This window comes from Chionomys nivalis, chromosome 4 (assembly GCF_950005125.1).
Source record: "Chionomys nivalis chromosome 4, mChiNiv1.1, whole genome shotgun sequence".
Taxonomy (NCBI): domain Eukaryota; kingdom Metazoa; phylum Chordata; class Mammalia; order Rodentia; family Cricetidae; genus Chionomys; species Chionomys nivalis.
In genome coordinates this window covers 100,773,564-100,797,164 of record NC_080089.1, presented here as the reverse complement: position 1 = coordinate 100,797,164, position 23,601 = coordinate 100,773,564, and the positions used below count along the sequence as shown (strand labels likewise).

The 23,601-nt window shown below is 39.0% G+C and overlaps 1 protein-coding gene and 1 non-coding gene across 3 annotated transcripts in view; one reads left to right on the top strand and one right to left on the bottom strand.

The window, feature by feature from the left end:
* The window catches only part of Dnajc13 (DnaJ heat shock protein family (Hsp40) member C13), a 122,541-nt gene that overhangs the window by 16,346 nt on the left and 82,594 nt on the right, over nucleotides 1-23,601 (top strand). For both annotated transcript variants that reach the window (XR_009056975.1, XM_057766478.1), the window contains exons 2-5: nucleotides 1,279-1,359; nucleotides 17,891-17,966; nucleotides 18,694-18,843; nucleotides 19,754-19,795. Coding sequence is in view for 1 of the 2 variants with exons in the window: in XM_057766478.1 (XP_057622461.1) it covers nucleotides 1,292-1,359; nucleotides 17,891-17,966; nucleotides 18,694-18,843; nucleotides 19,754-19,795 (336 nt within the window). In the remaining variant the exon portion in view is untranslated. The remainder of the gene's footprint in view (nucleotides 1-1,278; nucleotides 1,360-17,890; nucleotides 17,967-18,693; nucleotides 18,844-19,753; nucleotides 19,796-23,601) is intronic.
* Trnak-cuu (transfer RNA lysine (anticodon CUU)) lies at nucleotides 21,818-21,890 on the bottom strand. Its single transcript has one exon. It is a non-coding gene; the product is annotated as a tRNA-Lys (tRNA).

Sequence of the window (23,601 nt, the reverse complement as noted above, 5' to 3'; positions counted from 1 at the left end):
CTTTTCATTAATAGTCACACAAATCCTGTTTTTCAAAGTTACTTAAAGAATTTAAGTATTTTATTTTTGTTTTTTTACTTCCATAAAATAAGTTACTTCTGGGTTTTGTGTATTGCTAGGTTACAGTCAGTAGATACTGCACAGCTTTATTCTCACTGCAGTGTGGCACAAACCCAGCAACCCTTACCTGCTTTTGCTCTGTCCAGCCAAGGATTCTACTAATCAGACTGCCATAAAAGTCTGTGAATGCTCATCTTCAATCTCTTTATTGCCTTGATATAGTCTGGTAATAAAGTTTATAGATAGATGCTCTTTGCATAATGCTGTTCTAGCATGGTCAGGAATGGAATACTGTCTAGTCTTAAATATTTTCTCAATGAATATTTAATTTTATGGGGAAAGATTATTCTGTAGAGGTGCATGGTGATCTTAGGGTGGGTTGTTTGTTTTGAGATAGGGCCTCACTGTGTAGCTCTGGCTATCCTGGAACTCACAGAGGTCTGCCTGCCTCTGCTTCCTGAGTGCTGAGATCAAAGATGTTCGCTATTATACTCAGTCCAGTCTCCTCTCCTCTCCTCTCCTCTCCTCTCCTCTCCTCTCCTCTCCTCTCCTCTCCTCTCCTCTCCTCTCTTCTCCTCCCTTCCTCTTCCCTCCCCTCCCCTCCTCTCTCCCCTCCCCTCCCCTTCTCTTTCTGTTTTGTAAATATAAAAAGGGAGGATACAGTGTATATTGGTATATTTTAGGATGAAAGCTATCTTATGAGCATTTTGTATTTCTTATTGTGACATGTACTACTTTCCTAATTTAGAGAGTTCTTATTTGTAAATTCTTAGTTAATACTGCTCCCTAAAGTACTAAGGGACAGCAGTGTGGCCAGCCCTTAGCTGTGCAACAGAAACTTTCTGTAATTGATTTGACTCTTGATAATTAATTTTAGGTGCTCACAATGTGCCAAGGCACTGTTTAAAAGTATTAGAGGTAAAGATTAATTTTCTCATCTGAAAACTTATACTAAATTTCCTTGTACTCAGGATGTTGATTGAGGACAGCTCTTGTCTCTGAGCAACGCAGACCAGTGGTTCTAGGGAAAAAGTAGTGGTTGAGGATGCAATCATGATATGGTACTGAACACAGCATTGATCTGTCTCATGTCCTTAAATACTTTGTGGCAATGCAGAGTTAGGGAACAGAGAGATACTGTCCCTTACTGTGAGAGATTCAGGAAAAATTAACATTGTATAACACTGTATTAAGGGAATCCATACCTTTGTCTTCCAGGTTTCAGCACAAAATGAACATAATTAGGGAAAATAAGGATCTGGCATGTTTCTACACAACCAAGCACTCATGGAGGGGAAAGTAAGTATCCTTTGCTTTACACTTCTGAACTTCCATAAAGTATCCTTTAAACGCAGTGTAAGTATCTTTCATAGTGAGGCACAACCCAGCGGTACTGTTGAACTTTCTTTTCTGGGAAGCTATGTGCGCATTTTAAACACATAGGTCACATGGAAATGAATTGTGTCCCTATTTCTTTTGATCTTTCTAGATCTTTCTTTTTTAAAAAATTGAAAAGTAACAAGAGAAAGGGTTGCTATCATGTCCAGTTTATGCTACAGTGTTGCCAACTTTATTACTCAGAGTCTAGTTTATTCAACCATTTGCTTCTGTTGAGATTTGGAGCTGTTTTAAAGACTGTATTTAGTTATTTAAAAATGATTTTTTTAGTTGCATTTTTTTTCTTGAGTGGAAATGATGGCATTTCATGTTTGTATTTGTTTTATTCAGACCAAGATGTCTTTGTGTTCTCTTCCTATAGGATAGATTTCTTCCCTATAGGTTATTGTAAAGATTAAATGAAGTGATGTGGAATGAATGAAGGCTTTGAAATTTTGCCTGTAGTACATTGAGTATTCAGTGCATGAAACTGGACTGTTAGAGACGAGGTCATTCTGAGAAGCATTGAACAGTGAGACTGTGTCTAACCTTGACAGACAGGGGACCACAGTCTTCTATTTTGGGTCATGAGTAACACAACACACATGAATAGTTTTTGTTCATATTCCTCACTTATCATTTCTTTGGTTGATGGTATGGTGGCCTTAGGATAGTTCAACATTTGAGCACTAGTGTTCTGACTTACCTTAGCAAACTGACTAATTTTGAAAGATTTGATTGCTTAGACTTGTTTTTTGTTAGTATCTTGCTCTGTGAGCTTATGTTAGTGAGCATGATTATTACCCTGTAGAATACTTGCCTGTGTTTCACAGAGCAAAGTCAAGTTGCTGTGCACAAAGTAGTGTTAACCTCTAGTTCTTTGATTGGACTTGATTTTATGATTTTTTGAGTAGTAGATTGCTCTGATTATCATTATGTAGCTGCTGTTCTTAGTTTGTTTACTATACACTGATACTTCATTTCTGTGTGGGGAGGTTCACTGTGATGCTTGCTGCTTTGTGAGCTTGTCGGTAATATGAGCCTCTAGAATTTTCAATGCTTCTAGGAAATGATGACTAATGCTTAAGAGAATCCCATTTATTCTGTAACAGTAAAGTCATTTCTGTTTTCTTTGCCCAGTTCCCTTCCCTCCATTCACACATGGAAACATGATGTTTTTCTAACAGCAATAACATATTTTATAATAAAACTCACCCTTACAAAAAAAATATATAATTCATTGAATTTTTCTAGTATATGTAAAATGATGATGTGTTGCCACTATCATTAGAGCACACTTAAAAAATATATTTTCTTTAGAAACCACTGTCTGCCAGGCACTTACTTACTGAGTGATGTTGGGTTTGTCTGTTTGGAGCATCTCGTAGAAACCAAACTGGTTAAAATGTGGTTGTAGTTGTTCTTCCAATTAATGTTTCAGGGTTCATCTGTACGTTAATAGCATGTATCAGTACCATTTACTGCCAAATCATAGTTGGTTTCATGATTGTACAACATTTTGATTGTTTGTTCTTAAATTAGTGGGCATTTGCGTTGTCTACTCTTTTTTACTCTTGTATGAATATTCTAAATATGGTTTGGATGAGTCAGTATTTCCAAGAAGTGGAATTGCTGGGGCTTATGGTGACTCCATGTCTAACCTCTGAGAAACAGTGGAATGCTTGAATATGTTTTCATGTGCTTTTTGGGCATTTGTAAATCTTTGATGAAATGTCTGTTCACATCATTCACCCATTTTTAATGGGTTGTCTCTCTAATTGCCGAGCTGTAGGAATTCTTTAAACACAAATTCTGTACCAGATAAGTGATCGCAACATATTGTTCCAGTTCTGCGGGACGCCTCCAGCTGTCTTGATGCTGTCAGTTTTCAATGTTGATGAAACCATGCTTTTGTCTTTTGTTGTTGTTGTTGTTGTTACTTGTGCTGTTTGTTAGGATTTACTCCTGTGTTTCCTTCTATGACTTTTATGACTTTAGTTTTGAGTTAACTTGGATGTGGTGTGAATTGAGGGCCCGCATGTGAAGATCTAGTTGGACCTGAATCACTTGTTGAAAAAAAACATTCTTTTCCCATTGAGTTGTTTGACCCCCTTGTCAAAAGTCCTTTGACCTTAAATGTGAATTCTCAGTTTGATTCCTTTTACCGGGATGCCTGTCTGTGCTAAAGTCAGTAATATGCTGATTTGATTTACTGTGGCTTTGTACCCTTTGAAATTGGCAGGCATGAGGCTGTAACTTCAGTATTATGTTGAGTATTCTCCATTTCTTATACTGCTATATCAGTTTTTCCGTGAGTTGTCAATTTTACTAAAATGTGGCTGGAGTTCTAATGCTGTTGCATCGAGTTTCTGTCTGTTGGGGACATAGTGCCGCCTTGGCAGTATTAACTGCCTGATCTAGGAACAGAAGATAATGCTCTTTGCAGGGGTGTTTTACTTTGAATCCCCTTCTCTCAAATAGTGACTTCAGTTGGCTGTGTGCATTGTGCAGTACTGAAATCCATTACTATATTTATTTCTTTTCTGACCAATTCAAATCTAGGTTTAAGGTATTCTTCAACAGTGTTAAAATAAAAAAAATTAAAATGTCATTCAAAATTTTATTTTAGTTGTTAGTTGAACATTTCTCTAAATGTGTTTGTTTATACAACAGATTCTACATGTGATTTTTTTTTTTTTTTTTTAAATTGGGGCTTGTTTTAAGAGAGTCTAGACTCATGCAAGTTGCCATCCCAGATCTACCATCTGGGGAAATTTCTGATGGTAGTGATCAAATGAACACATACTTCCCTTTCTCTTCACATGCTCCCTTAAAGATAACCCCACAGATTGTACCCAGGGAAATTCGTGTGACCCATTTTTGTACTTTTGCGCTGTTTCCGCCATGTCTTAGGTCCAGCTGCCTTCTGCTTCTATGAGTATAGGCTTGTCGGATGCAGGTGTATAGACAGACCCCTGGGCTGGCACAGCAGCTTTTCTTCTGTGCTTGTTGTTTTCCCCACTGGGGCAGTCCATCCATAATTTAATTACGTGTTTCTTTAGAGAGCAACAAAGGGAGATTACAGGGAATAAAAGCACTTTTCTTCCATGAAAACAAGATTTCCTCTTTGGCTTAAGCAAGACACTTCAGGCCGGAAGGAAGGTGCAGATGTTTGGCTAAAGCGGAAGTGCAGATTCGTTGTGGAAAACTTCAAAGTAATACGTTGTTTTTTTCTCTTTAGATGGAATTTGCAAGTACAGACTGTCTATGGGTCACTCCAGTATTAGTTAGTAGAGCAGGTACTGTAATTTTGAGTGGGATTTTAGTATCTAGACAGGATTTTAAGCCCAGTATGATAGGAAAAGCTGCAATTGATCTGTGAAGTTCAGATGTTCACCACAGTGCAGACAGTTGCAATGATTAGAGGCAAGGGAGAGAGGGAGGGGTTGAGGAACATGATGCTGCTACATTTTTATGCTTATGTTCTAGAATAAGAGTTGGATAAGAGAAGGGGTGCTGGTTCTAGTGACCAGAGGGCTCCTACGGGGCATGTTTTCCTTGTATCCTAGCTTTGATGCTACCAGGCCCAGCCTTAGATGAGTCCATCCAGAATTCTCCTCATGTTCTGTCTGTATAGCTCTCTGAAGCCATTACCAGGTGATATGAGATTTGAAAGTACGCACTGGATCACATCTTTTTGGCAACTTTATATTTTACAGTGTACAAAACTTTTGTTCCTTCTCATCTGAGAAAGACTATGGCTATTGATTGTGTATCAGAACCAAGACCTTTAAAAATGCTCTTTTTCATGGGGTGCCTTTATAAGAGAGAAAGGCATCTTGCTGAGTTATTGGATGGCGTTGAAGTTTGTCTTACCTGTTGTTTCTCTTCTCTGGTCTTATAGCTTCTAATGAGAATGAGCCCTCTTAGGTAAATTAGATTTTTACGAGAAACTGAGTATTCTGATGGTATAACCAGATGACAGACTTGCCCACTCCTTTTATTCTGTGTTTTTTTTTTTTTAAAGTATGAATGTACTGAAGCAGTCATGATTAGGAAAGGAATATTTAAAACTTAGAATTATAATCAATTTATTTCCTTGGAATTTTAAAATCTTCCCTCCCAATAATTAATGTTCATTCCTCTAGCAGAAAAACAGCAATAGGATTTGCTAGCAGGGATTGGTTGTTTGCTTATGTGGCAGACACAGTTTCAAAGCCCTCACTTGCATTATTTCTTATGATTCTTATAAAACATATATGTTACCCACATCTTTCAAATGGAGAAACTGTTCCTTAATTATCAGAGGGTCCATAGTTGATGAGTAGCCCAGGAAGTATTTCAGTGCAGACAGTGTGACCTCAGAGTTGGTGAGCATAACAGTTATGCCCTGGTGCCTCCTGTAGCAGCAGTGCCTGGTAGGAAGTGGAAGAAATCCTGAATATATAAAGTTCTAAGTGTGTTTAATAATGTTTAATAAAGTTTAAAACTGTGTGTTGCTGATATGAGCATGCTATGGCAAGGACCCTCGCCTCAGATCCTTGGAAACCGAGTGTGAGTGTTGATGGCATACAGAAATTGTCTATCATACCTTTCTACCCCCTGAAGAATTCTCCTCTACAAAGACAGCTTTTTCTAAGAATAGAAAAATCTGTCTTGATGATGGAAGTTACAAAATAATCCCACACTAGTTCAGAATTACGTGTAATAAAAGGTTATTTATTTAGGGGAAACTCACAGATCGCTGTCCTAGGTCACAGTCCTCTGCATGAACGGGGAAGAGAAACAGAGTCTAGCAGCCTGAAAGTAAGAGAGCGAGCGCAGGCTACAACTGCATTTCTAGTATAAGAAACCACTCCCAAGTGGGCTGGTATCTTAAAGGCTATTGGCTGAAGGAGTGAGAGAAACTCCCACAGCACCTCCCCCTTTTGTTTAAATAAGAGAGTTCCAAACCCATTACAAAACTATATACACTCGGAACAGATATCAAATATAAAATTAGAATTACAACCACCGGCATAAGCAATATTAAGCAAGGAATGTATGCTAAATGTTTTAATAAGCATTCTATCCTAAGAAGTCTAAATCTTGTATTGGAAATGGCTAAATCATAAGAGGTCGGTAACTACTGCTATCTAATCTTCAATCCTATTGAAGGCCTGAGAAGGGAGATATTACTTGAGTGGGCAGGAAGAGCAAATGTGCAGTAGTTGACAGAGACAACTGGCTGCCTGAGCAAACACCCAAAGTCTCATTTGCAATGTTGAAGCAACCAACTTTGGCTAAGGCCTAGAGTAACTGACAGACCATTTTCAGAGGCAGGAAGTTTTTAAAAAACCATCTTACCCTGTCTTGGCAAGATTTGCCAGTCCTTTTTTCTTTTTTTCTTTTCTTTTTATTTTCAAGACAGGGTTTCTCTGTAGTTATTGGTGCCTGTCCTAGAACTAGCTCTTGTAGACCAGGCTGGCCTTGAACTCACAGAGATCTGCCTGCCTTTGCCTCCCAAGTGCTGGGATTAAAGGCGTGCGCCACCACTGCCTGGCCACAGTCTTTTTTCTTATATCCTGCTTGTCCAGTTCAGACATTGTACACTTTGTCAGTGGTCGAGGCATGAGCAGTTTCTTGCCCAAAGGCCAGTTGTGCCAAGAAGACAAACCCCAAGTGGAGTGTCTTTTGGTGCCCAACACTCTCTCAGGAATAGATTGCTGCTGCCAGGAGCAATCGTGTCTCAGAATCTTAAGTTATTTAAATGCCATGTTCTACAGATCTTTGAAGTAGTTGAAGGTTACCTATCTATGCATAATACAATCTCTGTGTATCTAAAGAACCTAATTAGTCTGACTAAAAGCTTAACAAACATGAATGACTATTAACCTATAATACTAAATACCTATATAACTTAAAGATAAAGACTTCATATCAGAATATTAAACAATCTTTAAACAGCTGTGCAGTAAGGAGAACAATGACCTCAAAATGTAAACAGTGTATAAATATCTTGATCAGAGGTAGAAGTATATAATGCAATATGGTAACATATCCTAAAATTGTATCAATGCACAAAATGTCTTAAACAGAGGTAGAAACATGCATGCATACAGTATGACAAAATAACTTTGCATAGGTGTACAAATATTGTAAACAGAAATAACAAATGTAATTTGAACTTGTATCAATGTACAAAAATCTATACCAATGTAAATATAATAGCTCACAAGTATTCATTCTGTTATTATTAGTGTGTGTAAGTTCACACTAATGTACCTATTATCTCATTCAGCTTTCCCCGTTTTTTGATCTCTAGGCCTACATAATTTCCACCCCAACCTCCAACCCTATGTGAGTAATAATCAACCCCTAAATGGCATTTCTAACCGTGAGGACAAACTTTGTTGGGAGAGGGAACATCACTTTCTAGAATTGCTTCCTGCTGTCATGGGGGCAGTGTTTTTCTATGGGATCCTGTAAAAGTAAAATGATGGTTAAGTTTCAAGATTGCTGTTTTGTATGATTGCAAATGGTCTCTGAGTAGTTGATAAGGTTTTTGTTTGTCTGTTTTTTGAAGTTCTTATTTGGAGTTCTGATCAGAATTTTTTAAGAAGGTGTGCCATTTCCACAGCTGGCACCCAAAAACCAGTCTCATAGTAGCACTATCAGCATCATGACGTCATATCAATCGGGTGAATTCATTGTTGTGGGGTCCCATCTTCCTGGAAGCTTCAAAGATTACTGCAGGAAAATCTACTGTTCATAATTGAAAACTTAAACATTATTCATATAGACATATTCAACAAAAGATACAATTTAGACAAAGTGGGCATGGAGAAAAGTAAAGTATTTTCTTAAAATCTATCTTCTCTCTGTCCCATACCAGATGACTGCTGACATGAGACATAAATTTCGAATTTTTCTTTTAACAATGTGCTTGAATTTAGAGAAGGATAGCCATTGTCCAACTCTAAAGCTAGTTCTTATTTTTTAAGTAGAGATGTATACATGTCCAGATGATCAAATTTTCAAATTTTACCATGGAGATGATATAGCATCATAAGTCAGATTTCTCTTTGCTTGTTGATTCTTTCTGGATAGCTATGTCTTCATCTTTAGGCATCTTGATGTCCAAGGTCTCTCCACTCTCTGAAGATGAGTATTTTCCTGCAAAGACAAGAACAGAACCTTGCCCCAACCCTTATGAGGTTTTCTTACCACATGTATGTGTGTCACCTCTGTGGATGAGCTGTCATTTCTCTTTCTCAAGAGGCTTCTCTTTTTCAAACAGAATCTTTATTAATTTTGATGGTAGCCATAGTTTTTCTTCTCCTGTGGAAACAAGAGCAAAATCCCTTCCCCAACATAACACGTCTCCTGGCTTCCATTGTGAGGTCAAGACATCCTTGAAATATACCAGCTGATTTAATTCAGAAGTTCTTTCTGTTATCCAATATCTCTCTACTGCTGTTGTTCCTTTCTCATTAGCGTTAAGAAATTCAAGGTTAATAAAGCATTATGCAATCTATTTCTGAGGGTATTTTCCATCCCTTTCTGTTTAGCATACCCTTTATAGTTCGATTTGATCTTTCTGTAACTGCCTGACCTATAGGATTGTTTGGTATACCTGTAATATGCTTTTATATTATAATAATCAAAAAAATCGTTTCATTTTTTTAGATACATATGCCAGACCATTATCTGTCTTTATTTGTGTAGGTATACCCATGATGGCCATAACTTCTAATAAATGCATGTTTACTGAATCAGCCTTTTCTGAGCTCAAGGCAGTTGCCCATTGAAAACCTGAATAAGTGTCAATGGTGTGGTGTCCATATTTTAAATTTTTTCAAATTCTGTAAAGTGGAACACATCCATTTGCCAGATCTCATTCCTTTGAGTACAGGTAATGGTGTTTGGTTATTGAAAGAGCAAGTAGGACATCTCTTTATAATCTCCTTTGCTTGTTGCCATGTAATAGAAAACTTTCTTTAAACCTTTGCTGTTGACATGATTTTATTTTATTAAATTCTGAGGCCAATCAATAATTGATCAATTTTGGCATTACCTTGTGCTAGAGGACCTGGCAGACCCATATGGAATTGGATATGTGTTATGTATATGGGACAAAGCCTATTCCTGATTATATCTTGAACCTGTATGAATAATGAAGTCAACTCTGTATCATCTGGTATAAATTTATCAGTTTCAATATGCAGGACAACTCTTTCTGCATATTGCGAATCAGTAACTATATTGAGAGGTTCTTTAAAATCCCTTAGTACCATGAGAATAGCATATAATTCTGCCTTTTGGACAGAATTATAAGGGCTTTGTTCCACCTTACTTACATCTTCTGATTTATAACCTATCTTTTCTGATTTATTTGCATCAGTCTAAAATGTATGGGTCCCAGTTATTGGTGCATCATGTACAATTTGGGGAAGAATCCAAGTAGTTCCCTTTATAAGGTTAATTCTGTCAAATAACCACACTGAGACTATTTATTAATTATAATTGCTCAGGCAATAGCTCAGGTATGTTACTAGCTCTTTTAAATTATTTCAAATTAACCCTTATTTCTTATCTAGACTCTGCCATGTGGTTTGGTACCTTTTCTCAGTATGGCAAGTTCATGCCCTTTTCTCCAGGTCTCCTCATTATTCTGAGACTCCTCCCCCTCTTCTCTCTCTTTCTTTGTTTGCAAGTCCCGCCTAACCTCTGCCTGTCCAGCTATTGACCACTCAGCTTCTTTATTAACCCAGTCACAGTGACACATATTCATACCATAAAGGAATAATCCACATTGTATTACTCAAAATGATCTACAGATTTAATGTGGTCTCTGTCAAAATGCCAGTGACACTCTTCACCAAGCAAAAAGAAATTCTCAGATCAGAACAAAACTACAACAAACCCCCACATTACTAAAGCCATCCAGAAGGAAAAGAAAGCAAAAGGTCTTATGTACCTGACTTCAAATTGTACAAAGCTATAGTGATTGAAGTAGCATGGAGCTGGCATAAAAACCGAACAGCGGAGCAGGACAGAGCCTACATATAAGCCTAGCATCTGTGGTGGTGATAAACACATACATTGAGGAAGGATGGCCTTTACAGTGCAGACAGAAAATGAGACTACACAAGAGAGACCCTCATCTCTCACAAGTTAGAAAAATCAACTTCAAGTGAATTTAAAGACTCGATATAGGACCTAAAACAAAACTTTGAGAAAAAAACACAGAAATACTTTAAGGTATTGGAATGGCCAGTGTTTGTGCGGATGGGCAGAAAGGAGTCACAAGACCGCTAAAGCAAGGGAAATGAAAGTAAAGTAAGTACATGGCATCAACCTGCTACAAAACCAAGAGGAAATGGAAAGACAAGCCACAGAATGAGAGAATGTATTTGCAAATCATACAACTATCCAGGGGCTAATAACCAGAATATATAAGGAACTCCAAGAACAGCTAAATGTGATGAACGAAAGCCCTAAGTAGACATTTTACAATGCTGATATATACTAGCCACACATGTGAAAAAATGCTCACTGACACTAACCATCATGGAAATATGAATGACAATCACAGGTATCATTTCACCCTAGTGAGGATGGCTGTCATCAGGAAAACTGTGAGGATAGATAGAGAAGATAGAGAGGTGCCCTTAGACACTGCTGGTAGGGATATAAATTAGTGTAGTTTCCATGGAAAGTGGAAAGAGAGTTCTTTAAAATGTCAAAGCAGAACTAGTGTAGGAGACAGGAATCCCACTATTGGATATATAAACTAACGGGACAACTGTGAAGAAAATCAGTAAACATCTTCACTTGTGTTTATTTTAGAACTATTCGCAGAAGTCAAGAAGTAGGACGCGGGCTGGAGAGATGGCTCAGAGGTTAAGAGCATTGCCTGCTCTTCCAAAGGTCCTGAGTTCAATTCCCAGCAACCACATGGTGGCTCACAACCATCTGTAGAGGGGTCTGGTGCCCTCTTCTGGCCTGCAGGCATACACACAGACAGAATATTGTATACATAATAAATAAGTAAATATTAAAAAAAAAAAAGTAGGACGCTTTTGAGCAGTGGTGGCTCACACCTTTAATCCCAGCACTCAGGAGGCAGAGGCAGGCGGATCTCTGTGAGTTCTAGGCTAGCCTGATCTTCAGAGCAAGTTCCAGGGCAGGCTCCAAAGCTACAGAGAAACCCTGTTTCGAAAAACCAAAAAAAAAAAAAAAAAGAAAGAAAGAAAGAGAGAGAGAGAAGTAGGACATTTTAGTGCATATTGGCTGACAGATGTACAAAGTGTGTGACATACAATGGAATATGATTCAGTTATAAAAGAATGAAATTGTCATTTGGGTCATGAGTGGAACTGAAGATCAAAATAAGCCAGGCTAGAGAGGTGGATGCTATGTGGAGCTCACACAGGTAGAATCTTAGAAAGTTCATCTGATGAAAGTTGAAAATATATCGGGCCGGGCGGTGGTGGCGCACGCCTTTAATCCCAGCACTCAGGAGGCAGAGGCAGGCGGATCTCTGTGAGTTCGAGACCAGCCTGGTCTACAAGAGCTAGTTCCAGGACAGGCTCCAAAGCCACAGAGAAACCCTGTCTTGAAAAACCAAAAAAAAAAAAAAAAAAAAAAAAATCGGAACTTACAACTGTTTGTGAGGGGGTTGAATGAGTAAGATATCAGTGTAGAGCACTTCTGTAGTATACATGAGGCTCTGGGCTTTCTCCCCCCTCCATAGTGGCATGTCTCAGGATAACAGTGATGTATTTCAAAGCATTCAGAAGGATTTTCAATATTTTCATTATAAGGCTATGATAAACGTTCGAGACAGTGGATATGTATATTCTGGTTTGAGCTTTACACAATGTACACAGTATTGAAACATCACATGACTCATAAGATATAAGAGTAAGTACTGCCATCAGTTAAAAATTAATATAGGTGTTAGAAGGGGCTTGGTGTGGTAGGAAAGATGAGAAAAAGAATATGTATGTGTATATGTGTGTGTAGATAGATAGATAGCATTTTCTTAACTGATCCTCAAAAAAAGCACATAATAGTTAATTCTTGGGACTTTTTTTTTGTTTTGCTACTCTTTCACTCACAAAATGAAATCCATGTTATAGTCTTAGTGTTTTTATTCATGTATGTGTGTGTAGTTTGCATGTGTGTGTATGCATATGTGTGTGAGTGTGTGTGAGTGTGGAGACCTAAGGTTAATATCAGAAATCAGCCTCCAGTGCCCTTTCACCTTATTCAATGACCAGAGTCTTTCAGTCAAACGCAGCACTGGCTGTTGTCTCCCTAGCCAGCTTGCTCTGTAGACCCTTGGTCTTTGTTTTCCAAGGCTGGACTTACAGGCAGGTTGCCATCTCCACCCAACCTTCACTGGGATCCAAACTCCTCAGTGCTCACAGAACAAGCACTTGACCCCCAAGTGCTTGACCATAGCCACCTCCCGACCATAGCCGCCTCCATAGCTATAGCTGCATTGCTGGATAATGAAGATTGTGATTTTTCACTCTCGAAGGTGATTCTAGAAAATAGGATTTGTGAATAATTTCTATTGAACTTTAATTTCATTTTATATTTCAGGTCAAATATCAGTTTTAGGGGCCTCTATTTCATTGTTTTAGTTCCTATTAATTGACTGATTCTTCAAAGTTTTACAACTAGCTATGGAGATAAGTCTTAACTACTTCACCAGTCACCCAATCCTTACTTCACATTAGGCAGAAATGTGTTCTGTTTAAAGGAAATAATTTTATACATTACTTTCTAATTCTACTTTAGACTTTAAAAATTTGAGCAAAGTGTAGTATGAATTTTATCCATGATAAAAATTCACATCCTAGCAACTTCTACAACTCATAAACACGTTCAGTAATGTGGCAGGATACAAGATTAACTCAAAAAAAAATCGGTAGCCTTCCTGTACACAGGTGATAAAAGGGCTGGAAAAGAAGTCAGAGCTGGAAAAGAAGAACACCCTTCACAATAGCCACAGATAGCATAAAATATCTCGGAGTAACTCTAACCAGTGGAAGACTTGTATGACAAGAACTTTAAATCTTTAAAGAAAGAAATTGAAGAAGACACTGGAAGTGGAAAGATCTCCCATGCTCTTGGGTAGGCAGAATTAACATAGTAAAATGGCAATCTTACCGAAAGCAATCTACAGATTCAATGCAATGCCCATCAAAATCCTAGCAAAATTATTCAAAGACCTCGAAAGAATGGTACTCAGTTTCATATGGAAAAGCAAAAAACCCAAAACAATCCTATACAATAAAAAAACTTCTAGAGACATCGCAATCCTGACTTCAAACTCTACTACAGAGCTACAGTATGAAAACAGCCTGGTATTGTCATAAGAACAGACAGGAGGACCAATGAAACTGAATAGAAGACCTGGATATTAATCCACACACCTACGAACACCTGATTTTTGACAAAGAAGCAAAAAATATCAAATGGAAAAAAGAAAGCATATTTAACAAATGACACTGGCATAACTGGATATCAACATGTAGAAGAATGAAAATAGACCCATATCTATCACCATGCACAAAACTCAAGTCCAAATGGATCAAAGATCTCAACATAAAGCCAGCCACACTGAACCTTATAGAAGAGAAAATGGGAAATACACTTGAATGCATTGGCACAGTAGACCACTTCCTAAGTATAACCCCAGCAGCACAGACACTGAGAGAAACAATAAAAGGGACCTCCTGAAACTCAAAAGCTTCTGTAAAGCAAAGGACACAGTCAATAAGACAAAACGACAGCCTACAGAATGGGAAAAGATCTTCACTAACCCCACATCAGACAGAGGTCTGATCTCCAAAATATACAAAGAACTCAAGAAATTGGACACCAAAAGATCACATAGTCCAATAAAAAAATGGAGTACAGACCTAAACAGAGAACTCTCAACAGAGGAATCTAAAATAGCTGAAAGACACTTAAGGAAATGCTCAACATCCTTAGTCATCAGAGAAATGCAAATCAAAACAACTCTGAGATTCTGTCTTACACCTGTAAGAATGGCCAAGACCAAAAACACTGATGACAACTTATGCTGGAGAGGTTGTGGGGTAAAGGGAATGCTTCTGCATTGCTGGTGGGAATGAAAGCTGGTACAACACCTTTGGATGTCAGTGTGGCGATTTCTCAGAAAATTAGGAAACAACCTAATTTTCTCAATTAGGAAACAACCTCAAGACCCAATAATACCACTTTTGGGTATATATCCAAAGGATGCTCAATTGTGCCACAAGGACATGTGCTCAAGTATGTTCATAGCAGCTTTGTTTGTCATAGCCAGAACCTGGAAACAACCTAAATGCCCCTTGACCGAAGAATGGATAAGGAAAATGTGGTACATTTATGCAATGGAGTACTACACAGCAGAAAGAGATAATGACATCTTGAATTTTGCAGGCAAATGGATAGAGCTAGAAAACATTATTTTGAGTGAGGTAACCCAGACACAGAAAGACAATTATCACATGTGCTCACTCATAGGTGGTTTTTAAACATAAAGCAAAGTAAAACAGCCTACAAACCACAATCCCAGAGAACTTAGACAACAGTGAGGACACTAAGAGAGACTTACATAGATCTAATCTACATGGGAAGTAGAAAGTAGAAAAAGACAAGATCTCCTGAGTAAATTGGGAGCATGGGGACCTTGGGGGAGGATTGAAGGGGGGGAGGGAAGAGACAGGGAGAGGAGCAGAGAAAAATGTAGAGCTCAATAAAAAATCAAAAAACTAATAAAAATATAAATTTTAGAAGAAAAAAATTCACATCCTATCAGGTTTTTTTTGCCCATGTGGAAATAACTTTGGCATTATTATTATACAATATGCTGATTAGATAATAAAAAATGTAATAAAGAAACAAATGTTTCTGATCTCTCATAGGTTTTTTTTTTTTTTTTTTTTTTTTTTTTGGTTTTTCGAGACAGGGTTTCTCTGTGGTTTTGGAGCCTGTCCTGGAACTAGCTCTTGTAGACCAGGCTGGTCTCGAACTCACAGAGATCCGCCTGCCTCTGCCTCCCAAGTGCTGGGATTAAAGGCGTGCGCCACCACCGCCCGGCTCATAGGTTTTTTTTGATGTTTGTTTTTAATACCTATCAGGTTCAGTTTGTGTACTCATATGTTCTTGGATATGTGGCCTTCCATTGAAGTGCGGTTTGATTAACAGGGGCTATACTCTTAAACTGACTTCCTTTCCCAGCAGCTGTTAATTGGCAGTAGTTTCTTTGGTCAGGATGGCACTGTGTGCCCCTTTCTCCATGGTAGGATTTGGTATGGTTTGGCCTTACACAGGTTTTATACATGTCACAATTTTGCGTTCACATGTGAAGCTGATCTGTTGTGTCTTGAAGAACCATTTTCCTTTAGTTATTCACCACCTTTTATTCTTACATTCTTTCCATCCCCTATTCTACAATGATCCTGAGCCTTGGGAGAAGGGGGTTTGATAGAGAGATTTATGTGCCACTTAGGGCTGAAAATTCAGTGCCATAACCATTTGTGGGTCCTGTGTTTATCACCATCTTCCAATAAAGCTTCTCTGAGATGGGTTGAGAAGCATTGATCTATGGGTATAACAGTGAGTCATTAGAGTCAGTTTCATACTGTTCCTGTCTAGTAGGATTATAGTGGTAGGTTCTCCTCAGGGGCTGTGACTTGTCTAGTCACAGGGCCTTGGCCCAACAGTGGTTCCAGGTATGGGTTCTGTATTATGGAGTGGTCTTAAACCCAGGCAGAAAGTAATTAGTTACTCCCGTACAATTGTGCCACTCTTGTACCAGTGGGCATTTCTTGCCAGGCTGGTCATCACTGTAGCTCCCACAGTTCATAGCTGGGTAAGACTAATGATTGCTTTTCTCTTCTGATTGTGTGTGTGTGTGTGTGTGCACCTCCAAGCACTGTAGAAGCTAGCCAACATAAATGAAGCTTCCAAGTCGGGACCAGCTTGATAGTCTTATGTTCTGTGACTCAAGTATATGGTGTCTTCAGCAGTGGGGTATCACTGTCAGGTTCTGGAGCACAGCCAAGAGCACTGGCATAGACCCCTGAATATTATAGGCTATTATTGGTGCAGTTGACTACCCTGTCTTTAATAGAAGCATGATGTGTTCTCTTGAGTCTACTAGTAGCTTTTGAGCAATGTACTGTACATGTTTTTAGTATATTGGTTAACAGCAGAAAAACTCAGAGGTCTGGAAAGTATTTGATTTACTTTAGTGTCCATCTTTATAATTAAAATACTACTGAATACAAGTATTTCAGTAATTGTTATCAGTCATGAATAGTTTTTTTCTAACTGAAATTTGTTTCTCTGAAATGAATCGTCTTCCTTGATTTTAAGAAGCTACTTGGTTATTATTTATGCTTGCTTTAAAAACAGACCAGTGTCTCAGTTTTCCTTGTTCAGTTACTGGGTTTAGTATCATTTAAAGAGTTAAGATGCTGCCCTTACTCTTGTCTACAGTTTTTAAAGCATGGGTGTTGCCATTTTCTTCCCTCTGGAAACTGCTGAGTCTGGTGTTTTATATATTGTCTTTCTTCACAGCTTTCTAACGTTTTATGCAGTGATTATTCTTAATTTTGAAATTTATCTGCATAGACTATTATAGAGAATATTTTTTAATTCTGTATCTGTGGTAGTGAATTTTTTGTTGCCAGTTTTTTCCTTACATTTTCTTTATTATTCTATTCTACCTAATGTTTTTTTTTCATTTTAATGTTTATATCTAAAGAGCTGTCTTTATTTTTAAATGTTTTTCTAGTTAAGTTTCTACTTTATCATCAGTATAAGCTCCTCTTCATGAGAATTACTGATAATTCAAGTGTCTTTTCTTGTTTGGTTTGTTACTTTCAGTAAAGGCAATAAAGTGAGAAATGAAAAGTTGCTTGCCTGTGATGCAGGCTTCCTATGTGTTTAAAGTTGCAACAGACACACGGCAGGTAGTTGCTGAAGTAGGAATTGCCGTTCCCTCATGTGCTTTATTGGGCAGTTGCAGGCCATAGCTTTCCCTCCTTCCCATTGTGGATTTGATGAAAGGATACTTTGAAAGAATTAGCCATGTGCAGTGTCTTGTTAAAAGAAAAATGTCCTATTTAGAATTCTTTCAGCATCCTTGGCTACTGCCTTTTACTGAGTTAAGTCTGTGCTAACATCACCACATTTGTGAAGAGGTCATATTTTCTATGCAGAACACTAATAGTCTCCATTAAATAAGTGGTGCATGGGTTTTAAATCTGATAATATTTTAGGTTATTAAATATGAAAACAAAAATAAACTGTATTTAATCACCATTGATCAGCCAACACATTTCTATTTATTAAAATGTTCATTTGTGTTAGTATCATATGTATTCAACTAAAAATTTTTGTTGCTTAAAACTAAATGTAAGCTTGTCTTTCCTTGTAGGTATAAGCGAGTCTTTTCAGTTGGAACCCATGCAGTTACTACATATAATCCCAATACCTTAGAAGTAACAAATCAGGTAATTAATGTTAGAAGCTGTTTAAAGGTTTATATGAACTTTTAAAAGCCAAGATTGCAGTCTGTTTTACCTGTTGAAGTCAGCACTTCAGGAGAGAAATGTCAGTCTGTAGATATGTGTTTGCATGTGCTCTGTGCTCAGGAGCAGAAGTAAAGTGTGTGTGTGCACTATTTAGTCTCTAAGGAATGACTATTTTATGTTACTACTGTTTCTAGTCTCTATCAATCTCATTTATAAAATTAGTCCATTTCTAAAGTTGTTACTATTATTCAAGCATATTAGTTATGTTACAAATTTAGTTGTTCACAGACTTACTGGAAAATTAGAATGGCTTGTTTGTAAAGGCAAGACTAATTGAAAATGGATAAGTAAACATGCTTAAAGATAATCCGGCTTCTTTTAATTTTAAATTAGGCATGTTTTCTATGTCCTTCTTAATGAGTACAATCATGAAATAGTATTCCCTATTTCTTTTCACTTAAATTGCTTTATATTAATAGCATTAAAATCATAATACAGATTTTTCTTGCTGTTGTCTCTGATAGTTAAAAACCTTTAAGAGAACTTGAGTTGTGGAATTGCTATAAACACTGCTCCACTCTTCAACCTCCAGTATTTGTAAAATGTTGTTCCTTTAAGCAGTGGATATGGAATGAAAGAAATGAAAACAAACTTTACAGCTGATTATTTCAGAGCAAAAGTTAAAGGTTTCCTTTCTTTTTGCCAGTGGCCTTATGGAGACATTTGCAGCATCAGCCCTGTTGGAAAAGGACAAGGAACAGAGTTCAACCTCACATTTCGTAAAGGAAGTGGGAAAAAGTCAGAAACGTTGAAGTTTTCTACAGAGCACAGAACAGAGCTACTTACGGAAGCTTTGGTGAGACAACCCATGTGTTTAAAGTTGCAGGTCTCTCTGCTTCTAGAAGTGAAGTGGTTACATTGAGTCCTGAGTTCTGACCCTGTGCCACTCTGCACTCTGACCCTGTGCCCGCTCTGCTCTCTGACCCTGTGCCTGCTCTGCACTCTGACCCTGTGCCCGCTCTGCACTCCTCTGACCCTGTGCCCGCTTTGCACTCCTCTGACCCTGTGCCTGCTCTGCTCTCTGACCCTGTGCCCGCTCTCCACTCCTCTGACCCTGTGCCCGCTCTCCTCTCCTCTGACCCTGTGCCCGCTCTGCACTACTCTGATCCTGTGCCCGCTCTGCTCTCTGATCTTGTGCCCATTCCTCTGCTCTTTATTAACCTTTAACTTGACAGTGAAACTTCGCCTTTCCCATTAAAACAAATAAACAAAAGAAAACAAAATTTGGAAGTTCTTTATATTTAATAGTGTGCTAGTCTTTTGAAATGTACATATAAGACAAAGCATTACATGTTTAATCTATTTTGCTCATCAATAAAACCCCACAGTATTTTTTTTTGTTTTTTTTAAACAATCTTTTATTTTACATACCAATCTCAGTTGCCTCTCCCTCCTCTCCTTCTGCTCCACCCTCCTTCCTCCCACTCCTCCCCCTATCCACTCCTCAGACAGTGTAAGGCTTCCCATGGGGAGCCAACAAAGTCTATCACATCACTTGAAGCAGGACTAAGGCCCCTCCCCCTGTATCTAGGCTGAGCAAGGTATCCTTCCATAGGGAATGAAGTCCCATAATCTTTATTAACTATCCTTAAACTATAAATTTTATAACATAGTTTAGCATCATAATTACCGAATTGTGGCTTTTACCTGTTTGGGGTATAAAAGGCTGACTCATGAGCCTTCCTTACTTGTGTTTTCTCTTTCAGAGATTTAGAACTGACTTTGCAGAGGGAAAAATCACAGGAAGGGTAAGATTTGACATTTATCAATGTGCGTTCTTACATGATTAAATGTTGTCCTCATTGTAGAAATCATTCCACAACCTGTGTGTTCCTATTACAGTAAAGTCCAAGGGAAATAAAACTTTAATGCCTCTTAACATGAGAAATAGATGAATTGTAATTTAACAGGAAGCTCAAATATAAGGAAACAGGTTTCAGACTTACTTTTGTCAGATAAGAAAAAAATCACCCACTCAAAAACCAGAGCATTAAAACTGGTACTAGAGAGCTGGCCCAGCAGTTGAGAGTGTCTGCTGCTCTCACAGGAGACCTCAGTTTGGTTCCTAGTCCCCACATAGCAGCTTACAACCATTGGAAACTCCAGTTCCAAGTTCCAAGGGATCCAATAACCAGAATCTGACCTCTGCCTGTACTAGGTGCACACATGGTGCAAAGGTTCACATGCAAACAAGACATTTGTACACATAAAATAAATCTCTAAGCAGTGTAGCCATTTCGGTGCTTCTTACAGTGCTCCAGACAGTGGCACTAGTCCTCACCACACTGCAGCAGGCAGTGCTGTTAGAACCGGTAGCAGTTTGGTTTATTGAAAATTTGAGGTCTGGGAGGTTTGGTTCTGTCTTTCTGAATGTTCCCGTATTGGGTCTGGCTTATACTGAAGCCCAGCATGGTGCTGGCATGGTGCTAGCAGCTTTGGGAAAAATCATTTGCTTAGTACAGTCCTGACTTTCCCAGATGAACCTCTTTAATGTGTCACTGCAAAGCTTAAACTAGAGACTTCAGGGAGAAGGGATGAGGAGTTTTGGCTTTTCTCATGAAATATTAAATTTCTTAACCATGAATGGGTTTTATGTTTATTTGCACTTTTTATTTTCCTGGTACTAGAGATTAAATCTAAGGCCTTCTCCACACTGAACTCTGTCTGCAATCCTCAGTTTTTAAAATTTGAGACAGGGTCTAATTAAGTTGCTCCCAGGTGGCCTTGAACTTCCTCAGTAGCCCAGGCAGACAATCTCTGATCTCAGCCTTCCAGGTAATGAGGACTGCAGACTGTCTGGCTGTTTCTACTTTTCCAATGGGGAAAATAAAGCCTTCTATTCTGGCACTGGTGGGAACCACTATCTCTGCTGAAGTTAGAAGTAGATTCTCAGCTGGGAGGTGGTGGCGCACGCCTGTAATCCCAGCACTCAGGAGGCAGAGGCAGGCAGATCTCTGTGAGTTTGAGGCCAGCCTGGTTTAGAAGAGCTAGTTCCAGGACAGGAACCAAAAGCTACGGAGAAACCCTGTCTCGAAAATCAAAAAAAAAAAAAAAAAAGGTAGATTCTCATGTGCTACAGAACTGGCCCTCTCCTTTTTTTTTTTTTTTTTTTTTTTTGGTTTTTCGAGACAGGGTTTCTCTGTGGTTTTGGAGCCTGTCTTGGAACTAGCTCTTGTAGACCAGGCTGGTCTCGAACTCACAGAGATCCGCCTGCCTCTGCCTCCCGAGTGCTGGGATTAAAGGCGTGCGCCACCACCGCCCGGCTTGGCCCTCTCCTTTGAAACTCCAGTTCTTCCTGTGGGCATTTTTCCTTTGGCTTAAGCTTCCAGAGCCTCGTGTATTTCAGTGCTAGCCCTTGGCTGGTTGCCCAGGAACCATTTTAAAGAGTTTCATGTAAGCTGATGAGCCACTGTTTATTGTCACTGAGGAGCTTTTGTTGGATTTGTATGAATCACAACTTGGTGTGCTTATCTTAATTATCTCAGGTGAATGTTGCGGGAGGTCCTTCCGCTCCTCCAGCCAATAGCCGCCAAGATACCAGCCCATTGGGGCGTGGTATCTTTCCCTTTAAAAAAAGCGGCCACTTCCCTCCTCTCTCTCTTTACTTCCTGCTCCGGTTCCGGCGACTAGACTTCTTCCTAATTGCGTGCGTAGAGGGCTGTTGTCTGGGACGGTGATTTGTAAGTTTATTCCCTTTTAAATAAATACCACCCTATTAATCACAATTCCAAACTGGTGTGGGATTGTTTATGACTTGCGCCTTCATCTGGCGCCCAACGTGGGGCACGAACCCACGACCCTGAGATTAAGAGTCTCATGCTCTACCGACTGAGCTAGCCGGGCAAGAAACTCTTTCCCAAAGTATCATATTCTTAGATCCAAATTCTGAAGTCAAGGTATTTTGAAAATACCTATCTTGGATTAGTTCAACAGCATTTATAAACAAATATCTTTTAGCAGCTGTTGCTCTTTTCTCAGCATTCAAACAATTCAAAGAGAGCATAATAGCATACAGTATCAAGATTTTCTGTGCACTTTCCATCTTTGTGCGGCTTTATTTTAACTCTATTTTGTTTATTTTTACTTTTGTTTTATATTTCCTGTATATCTTTGTCCTGGAATAACTCTGTAGACCAGACTGTCCTTGAACTCTCAGAGATCCTTCTGTCTCTGCCTTCCAGGCATGGGATTAAAGGTGTGTGCTACCACACCTTGAAGTCACAGAGGTAAATTTCCCTCTGCCTCCCAAGTGTTGGGATTAAAGGTGTGTACTACCACACCCAATTACTCTCTTTCTTCCTTATTTTACTTTTAAGAACTTTATCTTTCAGCCTGCATATATTTTTAAACACACTGTAAATCATTTAAAGTTTTCTTTGTCTTTGAATCTCTCTTTACTGTATATCTCTCTTTTTCTGACCAAATGAGTCTTTAATTTACCAAGCAATATCAGTAGGATGAAAGCCGTGGCTTTGACGGCTGGATTCAGCCATTCCTTAGCTTTCCAGCCTCATGGCTGAGGTACCGGCTGTAGCCATGTTTATCACCACAACTCTGTGGCGTTTCAAGGTCCTTGCCAGCAAACAAGCTGCAATACTATATCCACAGACAACATTCAAGTCCTCTCTCTGTAGTCAGCCCTCCTGCCTCAAACAGTCAGAGTTTGCCCTGGCAGGATGGCCCAGAAAGCCGGCATTTTAAAACAGCACAACTTTTTTCCTGCTACGGCTGAAAACCGAAAAGCATGCCTTCAGCTTTTCACCAACACCGTTTTACGTGTTTCATGGCAGGACCTCTTAAATGAGCTGCAAGGTTTCACAGCTGAAGCTGAGTCAGGAAGCCTCTCTTAGATGAGAGTACGTGCTTGCATCTAGCAAGCAGAGCAGACCCAAGAAATTGCTGCTACCAAGAAAACACGTTTTACTCTATTCTTTCCCAAGCTTTCTCAGGCTTTCTGTGGAATCAGTTGTCCACACGTTGGGGGCCATCTGTAGTAAGAGCTGCGGGCCTCTTCCCACAGCCCGGCTCATGGTTGCCTGGCTAGCTTATGCCCCAAAATAACGACACACAAACTCTATTCTTTTAAACACTGCTTGGCCCATTTCTGTTCATGTATGTAGCACCCCAAGGTGCGCTTACCGGGAAGATTCTAGCCTACGTCCATCCTGGGTCAGAGCTTCATCGTGTCTGCTCTGGAGAGGAGAGCATGGCGTCTGCTCCAGAGAGCAGAGCTGTCGAGTCTGAGCTCACTTCCTCTTCCTCCCAGCATTCTATTCTGTTTACTCCACCTATCTAAGGGGTAGCCTATCAAATGGGCCAAGGCAGTTTGTTTATTGACAAATGACCTTCCTCCATCAGGTGAATGTTCTGTGTGTCTCTTTGGATAACAGATGCACCTGAAACTGGTCTATAACCTCCCCTTTTAGTTCGTCACTTGCTACCTGTCAAACTTAGAGGTAGGACAGTATTAGTAGAGGATGTGACATCTGTACCTCCCTGGAATAAGGTGGGGGCTGCATTTCAAATACTGGCCTTATATAAGCAGTAATTACAT